Genomic DNA, 11066 nt, shown 5'->3' on the forward strand with positions numbered 1-11066 from the left:
ATACATTTAAAAAATAACAGGAAAAACAAAAAAAAATACCTGCTTTTTTCCTGCTAAAAGATGCATACTGATAAATATGATTCATAATATAAATTTAACAAAAACAAATAACATAAATTCGGAGCACGTTTAAATTACAAAACCATCCATTGTTAAACATAAAGATTTGGAATAAGTAACAAAAGCAAAGTAGACTTAATCCGTTTTTTGAAACCACACCCCTTAGCTCGAACAATATCTTTATCAGGTTACTTAAACCCAAGCAAAGTAGCAATTCTGTCCTTCTTCTGTATAGGTTGAGAAGACCCGCAAATCTCATCTAGTTGAGCTATATCTCCTTTAACTTTATCTCTATACAACGCCAACTTCTCCATGTCCTTTGACAATTTATCAACAATATACTCAGCCCCAATCATAATTTCACGTACAACTTTATTAACACCGTCCACTGTCTGATTAGCTTCGGCGTTCTCCTTAACTGACGTAACAGTCTTCCTTGGGACAACATCTCTCGTCCATCTTCTCATAACATATTTTTTAGGAAAAGTTTCAACCTTAGACATCTTTAGCACCAAAAATATGTGCCTACATAGCACACCATATTGTTCATACCTACCACAACTACATTTTATTTCCATATCATCTTCTCGAAAAAGCACCTGACGAAAAAAATATAAGAATAAATGACCATAAAATAACTATGGATGCTAGTAAATTTGAAATTTAACTAACTAACCTCACGCAAGAGTGAACCTTCAACATCTAAATCCTTAATTGAAAACTTAATAAATTCACCGACTTGTTCAACGTTCATAGAGTGTGATTCTGTAACACCGAGGAGTAACTCATGCTGAAGATCGTTAAATATATTCCTGGTATATATTTCATTAGCTTCTCTCTCAAAATTTAAATCCGTAACCCAATCCGGAGTTGTATTCCTTGTGTCGTGATCATTTTTCCAATGCTTGTATCGTTGTGTCTCAATTGCCGTTTCAAAATGACTGATGAATTCAACAAGGGTATGACTGCTGCTTCTAAATTGGCCAAAAAAACGATTCTCGCTCTCTGAACGAGATGTTGTTCGCATCAAACCTGACATGTTCTCGTGACGATAATAAGCAGGGATCCAATCATTCCTAATTGCATACATATCGGACAACCATTTGTTTCCAGTCAAATGAAAATAACTCATGATTTCTTTCCACTTTTCCTCAAAGTCCTCCGACTGAATTGCATCAGTCCAAACAATGTCACAAATGCGTTGTCTAAAAGACTTATCTTTCTTCAACGTCGGCCCAACCTTTAAACCAAAAAATTATGTTAGGAAAATACAACTACATTAACATAGATCGAATCGTATCATCAAATAACAATTAATATCCCATACAATTATGAATATCATTACCTTTTCGGCAACCTTTTTCATGATGTGCCACATGCACAGCCGGTGTCGACTCGTAGTAAACACCTCCCGTATCACCTTTTTCATCGCGGGGTCTTGATCAGTAACAACTACACGTGGTTCCCGTCCATAACATTTTTTAGAAGCCGATAATAACCAATTATATGACTCAGCAGTCTCTGATGCTAACAGAGCAACACCAAAGGTAACATTCTTGTGATGATTATCTATGCCGGTGAAAGGGATAAATACCATGTCATATCTGAAAAATGACCAACATTAATAGTGAACATCACTACATAATATAATACAAATAGTCAAGGATATAAAAACATAAAAAACCTACTTATTTGAACGAAACGTGGAATAGAATGCGATAACATCCCCAAATTGCATATAATTATGCTTCATTTCTTCGTCAGCCCAAAACAGACCACGAAGCTCACCTTTCTCATCAATGAGATACTCACATGAAAAATCAGGTAAATAACGTTTCTTGTCCATCAAACAAGAAACAACCATTTCAGCATCGTGTTTACCAATGTAAGCATTAATATCTCTCTTCAAGTTCTTACAATAAACTGTTGTGGCGCCAACTTCCTCAAAACCACCATAATGAGTTCTCATAATGTTGAATGCTTGAACATGTCCAATATTCAACTTTGACAAGTTCTGAATAAAATCTTCTTGAACAACAGACAAATTTCTAGCAGCACTCAAAAACTGATAATCCCCCTCTTCCACAAGTGTATGATTATGCTCTTCGTAAAAAGAGTAAATCTTGTAGGTCATATCGTCAAATCTATGAACCTTTATACTTGCAAGACAACTTGTACGTATAGAAGGCCTTGTTCGACATTGTTTACCTTTTACGTTATCCACATCCATCTCATTGACTGTGTCAATTTTCTGAAATGTTTTCTTCCCCTCCTTAGAACACGTAAAGTACTTCAGTATAACAATACCTTTAATCATTTTTTGTGTGTTCTTGCGAATTGTAAAACCACCCAACTTGGCATAATTCTCGTAGAAAGCATAAGCTTCATCAACTGTCCTAAAGCGCATACCAACTTGTGGTCTTTTAGATATATTTACATCCGGAATATAACTAAGTTTACCGGTACGTGGTGATTTCCGGACAATTCCAGATCCATATCTAGCACTTCGCTCTACATATAAAATGAAAAAATTATATTGGATTAAACATCATACACCTAAACGTAATGGATACTAACAGCACAAGCTGATAAGTCAGCGATAAGATCATATATTTCAAACAAGAAAAATTATAAAATACACATGTTCTATTTCTGGAAACAAAAAATCATATAATTTCAACAAATTTTTTTTGATTTAAAATCAGCACTTTGTATTTAATGATAGCACATTTTGTATTGCTGGAAAGAAAAAAAAACAAATTTTTTCAAACATTTTTATTCAGCGTAAACCAAAAACTTTAGATATGATAATATCACATTGCGATTCATATCAGCACATTAACATAGCACATGAAACAAAATTTGAAATAGGCGTTTGGCGATTCGTATCAGCACATTAACATAGCACATGAAACCAAATTTGAAACGTTCGTTTGGCGCATCGTTTCAGCACATTAACATAGCACATGCAAACAAAATATGAATCTAGCAAATTGAGTATTCGTAAACCCAGACCTTTGTATTGCTGAAAAAAACATATAGCACAAAAAAATAATGTCATACAAATTGAGATTCGTATCAGCACATTAATATAGCACAAATGGTTTTGGATAAAAATTAAGGAAACCAACCAACAAACACAACAGAAACGGATCTACGAATCACATACGGCGGCTATATCAGCACATGAATAAACGTAATTTTTATAACATGCAGATTAAATAATAACCTGGGGTAACTTCCATGGCTGATGATCCTTCCACTGAACTTCCTATGTTTGAATCCATCAAATTTACCTATCAAAACAAGGATATGAACACCAAGCAGATAATGGGAAAGTGTGATGGGAAGTTACGTATTACTCTTTTTGTTCGTTGCCTGTGAAGATGAAGATTTCTGGAAATTTTCAAATTTTGATTTGAAATAGTGCATGAATATAGGGGATAATTAAAATTTAGAATTAATTAAATACAAAAAATAGAATGATAAAGTCTAAAATACCCTTGTCTAATTTTTTTAATGAAGGACACATGTCTAATAGTGGTTGGTTCTTATAGTTCTTACCAATATTATGGTTTGTATTTGATCTCATCTCTTAACATCCATTCACACTACTTCAATTTCCAACACTAGCGGCTATGGTTTTCGTTTGTGTCTACAGGTCAGTTTACTTTGTTTTTCCCCAATAATATTATTCAACCCATGTTTCTACACTATGAAGTTCTATGTAGTCGTTTTGACTTTTATATTATAAGATGGCAAATATACATGAATTACAATAAAACCAATTAAAGAAAAAATGTGTCTGCTAACTAACTGACATGTTCTATAACAACTCATGTTCTATGATTTAATGTGAAACCTATATTAAACTTTGAGTGTAACCTGCAAATATTTACTTTCCAGGTGTATGAAACCAAGTGATTAATTGTTGCAGCAATACTAGCGTATGGAAGATGATGGAACATACAGTTTTAAACCACTTTTGGGTGCGACCGTCATCACATCACAATCTTGGGTTATGCTTCCTTTTCACGTGTATTCCCTATTACCACTAGTCTTTAACCACAAAAATCCACCCAAATCCTAAATCGAAACCCACTAGAACGCATTTCCCCGTCGCTAGCCAACATCACATTGTATTAGATTGTTAAATGCAAAATCTGTAACGAGTAGCGATTAGGTTAGAACTTTTGAAAAAAAATGCAAAGTTGCTATTGAAAATGGTTCAAAGATGTTATTAGATTTTTAACTTGGAAAAAGAATTATGATGTTAAATTGACAATTCAAATTGTATAATAATGGAAATGCTTGTAGTTATTGAGAGAACATGAAAGGTTGCAGAAAGAGTTTGCTACAAATCTTGTGTTATTGAATATTTTAACTACTTATATCCTTGGAGAATCTTCTTATGTATCCCGAGCTCGAACACGGGATCAATTTTGACTTGCTGGCTGATCGGTTGCAAACGAAATCCTCACTAGAGGCTATCATCGAGAGTAAAAGTAGATCAAATGCTGCAAATGAAGAATCTATACTACTTAGAGTAGGAGCTAGGGGTGTTCATGAGCCAATCCGATCCGAGCGAGGATCTGCTCGTGCTCGGATTGAATTACAACCGATCCGATGGGATCATATCGAATTTGCAAAACCAAGCACAAAAGTGATGCTCGTGCTCGGAATGAATTTGAATCGAGCGGGTCGTTTTCGCTCGGTTTTTCTCAGCGTCGAAATTAAAACATGTGTAGCAAAACAAAAAAAAAAACTGAAATTATGACTATTATAAGATGTTTTGAGCTATTCATGACAGTCTCAGATGTCTTATATACATTACAATACTTGTCAAAAAGAGGTTTTAACTTACTTTTCACATCTTGAACCATGATCTTCCATTCATCCAATAAATACAACCTCTCAAAAGTCCACTCAACTGATAACAAAATGTAGATGCACATTAGAAGAATTTTTTCTCTTTTTTGAACAAGCACCTTCGGTCGCTGTATCAGCCATATCGGTATCACCCGATTCATCAATTATTGGATTTGGATCGTCCTCTCAATTAGTCAAGTCAACATGAGCAGCCGGATTCTCGTCTGATTCTTTGTAAGAAGACATTCTACAAAAAAAAAAAAAAAACACAACTTTTTAATCGATAAACAAAACAATGGTAGACTTGTATGAACTTGAAAGCAATTCAGAAGTTATATCAATAAAAAAAAACCATGTGAGGAGATGGAATGAAACTATAGACACCATTCAGAGTTATAATAATTCAATGACAACAAAAAACACATAATGATTACTGTATCAAAACAGTTAGTGCTCATGTCAAAAGTACAGTATAGTATATTTATACAACATCACATTTTTAATTAGCTCCTAATAACACCATTCACTCACTGATACAACAATACATTCGTATCAATCAAGATTAAAATAAATGAATATACTATTTGTGCATCAAACAATTTCTAATTTACTCTTCTAATTATACATCAATTGTTCAATCTCGTTATCAAAATTGAAGTAAAATCGAGATTTGAATCGAAAATAATGGTAGGTTTGTGTGAAATAAAAAACAATTGAGTAGTTAGAATGGTAGATCGATTAAAGTATTCGTGAGAAAAGAGATTGTACCTTTGTTGAAATTGGATCCTCAACAATCGAACATGAGCAGCAGCGAGGTATGTGGCAGGAGGCAGGAGATTGTACCTCTGCTGATTTGAAGTAGCCGGAGAGGTAGGAGATTGTATCGTATCCGTATGAGTTGAACTTGAGTTGTATGTGGCAGGAGGTATGTCGCAGGAGATTAGGTGCTGATTTGAATTTTTATGAATTAGGGTTAGATTTTGGTATTGAGTTGGGCTAGTATGTTTCATGCGCTTTTAATTTTTCTTGGGCTACTTATCTATATAACTATATATATATATATATATATATATATATATATATATATATATATAAATCTCTAAAATCTATAATATATATTAATTATTTAATAAAAATAATTCAAGCGAAACTGAGCGATCCACGAGCGAGGGAACCTTTGCTCAATGCTTGGCTCGTTTTCAAATCGAACCGAGTCGAGGGGCTTATTTACAAACTGAGCAGGAATCGAACGAACATTTTTCGGGCATTTTTCGATCGATTCATCGAGCGATCCTCGATCGTCGAGCAGTTTGGACAGCCCTAGTAGGAGGTAAAAGTTTGGATGATATAAAAGTTTCATTGTTTCGATGTTTTCTCAGTACGCCCATCGCAGATGTGTTCAATGATGGTGTAACGAGAATGGGAAACACCATATGCGATAAGTGGCTCCATGTTTGTTAGTAAACACGTTTAAAGATATTAATTTTTCTTCGAGTTTCAGTCGGTTTAGTTAAACCTGATTACACATTATGGCTTTATAGAGCTACAACATAGCAAAACAAAATATAGGAGGGTTGTCGAAAAGGTAAAAGTAATAGCAACTATCTGATGTAATTAGTCTTAAGGATTCTACTTCCAAAAGCGGTAATCTTTCAATGATATATTTTGAGTTTTGTTTGTTCTAACAAGTTAAGGGAACCACAAAGTTGTTATAAACAAGAGAGCAAAGATAAGAAAAAGATTTCATTCATTTCCTATTTCATGTACATATATCATATATATAGATCAATACAACAACAACCCTAAAGCCCATTAACATTAGGTCAGGCTTGGCCTATGGGCCTGAACGTTTGCATTCATAACACTCCCCCTCAGACATTTAGAAATACACATACACTGTTAACATTATACTACTAGATAATGTTTACACGATTCTTCAAGACCGATGTTAACTGATACTGCAGGACCAGTTATGTTGCCTCCTTAAAACCTTACTAAGAAAAACCCAGTGGGACAAAACTTAATCAAGGGAAAAAGAGTACATACACTGTGTTTATTATGGGTACATTACTCCCCCTCAGTTTTACTTGTATATCTTGATGATGTTGAATCCAATCTTCTGTGACAATTGCTTGACTTGATATTTGGCGTAGTCTTCTTTGATTTGAGTGTTATTGTCTACATTGTCTTCATACAGTATGGCTTGAGCTTCTCTTGATCAACTCTAATCTACATACTTCTTAAATATGCTAATATCTTCGACCTTCATAACTTATATATGAGATCGAACTCTATGCGAGTCTAATATATATATCAATCATAACCCAGGACGCCGTATTGTTCTTGTGGAACTATCCCGTGTCTCGAGTTTGTAAATATGTCAAATAATTATTTAATGCGCTTTATAATTCTGCCTCATTAAAAACCATGCCAGGAAAACCCAACGGGACAAAACCGTAGCTAAGAGAAAAGAGTATACATAGTTAACAACAAGAGTTATGATGATGTTAAATTAGTACTTCGGGACCTATAAGATAAACTGATACTACTGGATCAGTTATGTTGTCTCGTTAAAAACCTTACCAAAAAAACCCAATGGGAAAAACTTAGTGAAGGGAAAAATAGTGCAACATTTGAGATTAGAACTGTAATCTTACCAATACATCTAGCAAGAACGTAATATCAGATGTCGTCTTGTTTGCAAGATACGTCAATGCTCTGATCGCAATTAAGTATGGTACTTCTTGACTAAGTAGTTCAACATCCCTTTCTTGGGGTTGATAAAAATATTTTTTCTATGTCAAGAGATCAGACAATCGTTCATGTACTCAACGAATGAGCTTTTTCTATATAACATCTCTAGATGTAGTCAGATTGATGGGCAAAAATAGTACATATATACTCGAACTACAGGTCGAGAATAACTACACTTTGTAAAGGTCATTCAAAATTTTCCTCTTTAGTTTAAGAGTTCCCTCTCGATGATGTTTATATTATCACTGTAAGAGTGAAATCTTGTTAAATAGATGTAGCTCATTTTATCAAAATTATACCTCTCTTTTCAGATTATAGTCGACTGTACCACATACGAGTAGTTTCCTTTAAGATTCATATATATAACACATATGGGGTTATTGTTTCATAATGCTTCAGGGGTTTTCATACAGATGTCATTTGCAATTGTCTCGTATACGGTGATGACATCCATAAGTTGTTTTATCTGAAGTCATTCTGAGATTGCGAGGCCGCTTAAACATCTAAAGATTATCGCATCCACTACAGGGGTATACGTTTCCTCGTAATCAACTGCTGGGATTTGGGAAAAATCTTTATGCTAAAATGTGTGCCTTACATCGCAAAAACTCATTATTTACGTTTCCTTTTATTTAAAGACACCCATTTATAACCTACTGGTTTGACGTCTATGGGTGTTCGAACTGTTGGTTCGAAAACGTTTAGTTTGTCGAGCAAATTTAGTTCAACCTTTAGTCATGTAGCCATTTTGGCTATTTGTGTGCGTACAATCTTGCACACTTTCTATATACGTAATCTTTTTTCTTCATTGATTACATATATTGCTATAGCATGATCAATATATCATTTTACATGTGTTTCATTACGATTCCATATTGTACTTATTTTGTACATAATTCATCGTGATGTCATATTTGTTTGGTACTAGAGTTTCTTTTAGAACTCCATTAGCCTCTTTTGGGGTTTTGACAACAACCTTCTTTAAGGTTTAGTATGCAACCACTTCTGGGGTTTTGTATGCAACCACTTATGGTGTTTTATGTGCCACCTCTTTTGGGGTTACACCAACTGCGTTACTCTGCTCTTTTTGTGTTTGTGGGTTTTATCTTTTTGGAACCGATTTATCACTCACAATTTATTAATATGATAATCATTTTGTGAGTACTTCCATTCGAGCAGATAAGTTTAAGATGGTATATGTGACTTTCTCACCTTATTTGTGTTAATGAATGCATCTTGTATTTCATTTGTTATTATTTGCAAATACGTGCTCTTTCTTTTGGACTTCAGATTTGCATTGACCACTTCAGAGGTCGATATATAATATGATGCATTTTTTTATGTTACCAGTCTTTCATTTTCTTGTCTCCACCTAAGACTGGGAATACGATGTACATATCCCATTTTATATGTTATGGTGGTGCTATTGGCACATAGGCTGCACAACAAAATATATAAAAAAATGGAAAGTTGGTTCTCTTCTGGAGACCAGTTGTAATGGGGAGTATTTGTGATAAGCAGTTGGTTTTGAATTGATATAATTAATCGACGAATTTCGTCTCGACTACGTATGCCTCTCACTTTATTTCACATTGTGCCCAATAATGGTCCCTACAATTGGGTTGTCAAAGAACAGTGTTAAACCATGTCAAAAAACAATGTTCCATAGTGTTGGGCATATTCTACATACGGGTAGCTAAAAACTCACATGTAACCATGTATGAATGCCACAATCCACACAACTATACATTTCAATGGTCCCATATAAGAGGGATTGTTTGTAGGAGTTTATTGTTTGGAAGGGCATAAAAAGTTTTTTGCCACAAAAAAAAACTAACTAGACATATGATAAGGCATTCTGGGAGCAATGTTTTTAGATTACTTAGAGATGCTAAGGTGCCGGTTAGCATATTTGATTGTTTAGCATATCATGATGCTATCTTGATGACCTATTGATGCGTGTCAGTGTGTATATAATTTAGGTGTATATTTTAAGCCCTTTTTACACTTTTTAGCCAAGTTTTAAATTTATAAACACGATATTCAGTAACACTAAACACACATATGGGCAAGTGCACCCATCGTGGATGTAGTATAGTGTTGGTAAGATACCGAGGTCGTCCAAGGACACAAGAGCTTTTAGTACCGGTTTATCCTCAACGTCTAATCAAATCAAAATGTTAGAAAAAGATTTTTAAACTAGAAAAATAAAACTAACTATAATGCTCAAAAAGAAAATAAAAGTAAAAAACAGATAGACAAGATGAATCACTTGGATCCGACTCGTGTGTAGTGTAACCTTTGATTATTTTCGCACTTTTGCACTTGTTTAAGAGATTATCTTAGTTATTGTAGTAGGCCCCTCTTTTGAAGGCGACGTTACCCTCAACCCAGTAGTTTGAGTCAGCAAGGATACAATCCTAAAGGGTCGGATTATTGAAAGATAATTAATTAAGTTATTAATGCATAATGTGGTAGGCCCCTCTTTTGAAGGCGACGTTACCCTCGGCTAAGTAGTCTGAGTCAGCAGGGATACAGTCCTTAGTAGCCGGGTTAAAGTTTTAATAGTAGTTTAACTTATGAGGGGATCAAAGAGTTTGGACCCCTGCCATCCAATACCGTTGGGTATTGAAGGAGGTCCTACTAAATTTGATCCAGGTCCTTTGCAGGATCTATACACTGAACAATGGCAAGACTCTTACCAAACCGTTTCCTTAACCCCCGACCAGGTAGCCAACATACCTCCATATAGACCGTGGAGATATGAATGGTGAAAATCTTTTATTTTATATAGACAGTAAAATAATGCCAAGACACCACGGACAAACGATAAGGAAGAATCACATTCAACTTAAGAAACTAGTAATTAAAGTCATTAATACAAAACCAATTAAAAAGCGCAAAAGATTAAAAATAAAAAGTATTACACCAAACACTTGTCTTCACCAAGTGATGTAAGAGACTTAGGCAAACATGGCCTTTGATTGTCAAGAACTCTTACGATCAATCTTGGATCCCGAGACGACTCACACACTCTATGATGGACAATGGATGATGGTGGTGGATGATAGTGTTGTGATGGTGGTGGGTGGTGGGTGAAATGTGAGAGAGGTGGTGTGCCAAGGGATGAGTTGCAAGAGCTCCAAGCACTCCTATTTATAGGCTGAACAGAAGCCTGGGCACGGCCCCATGTCCACTGGGCACAGCCCCGTGTCCATCCGACTCTCTCTCTTCATTAATTGCAATTCGCAATTTCATTAAATGCGTCTGCAACAGTTGACCACGGCCCCGTGTCCGCTGAGCACGGCCCCGTGGTGGGCAGTAGAAGCTTCTATCACTTTGTCTTTTCTGCTGACACTTGGGCACGCCCCCGTGCTCACTGA

General features: G+C 35.1%; 1 protein-coding gene across 1 annotated transcript; it reads right to left on the reverse strand.

Moving 5' to 3' along the window:
* Positions 1-248: 248 nt before the first annotated feature.
* Positions 249-5070, reverse strand: LOC110882496 (protein FAR1-RELATED SEQUENCE 5-like). The gene is made up of 6 exons (XM_022130501.1): positions 5049-5070; positions 4925-4990; positions 1749-2571; positions 1406-1664; positions 737-1300; positions 249-659 (listed from the first exon to the last, which is right to left on the reverse strand). Exons 1-6 carry the CDS (start codon positions 5068-5070, stop codon positions 249-251), a joined length of 2145 nt encoding a protein of 714 aa, XP_021986193.1.
* Between the last annotated feature and the right edge of the window lie 5996 nt (positions 5071-11066).

The sequence above is a fragment of the Helianthus annuus genome, chromosome 10 (assembly GCF_002127325.2).
Source record: "Helianthus annuus cultivar XRQ/B chromosome 10, HanXRQr2.0-SUNRISE, whole genome shotgun sequence".
Classification (NCBI taxonomy): Eukaryota; Viridiplantae; Streptophyta; class Magnoliopsida; order Asterales; family Asteraceae; genus Helianthus; species Helianthus annuus.

What these genes read in the sequence shown, in the direction of transcription:
- LOC110882496 (XM_022130501.1), bottom strand. Translation starts at nt 5,070, where the DNA reads ATGGCTGATACAGCGACCGAAG. An exon ending in CATGGTTCAAGATGTGAAAA is followed by an intron (nt 2,572 to 4,924) that starts GTAAGTTAAAAC and finishes TTTTATATGTAG; the next exon opens with AGCGAAGTGCTAGATATGGA. An exon ending in TGAAAAAGGTTGCCGAAAAG is followed by an intron (nt 1,301 to 1,405) that starts GTAATGATATTC and finishes TTTGGTTTAAAG; the next exon opens with GTTGGGCCGACGTTGAAGAA.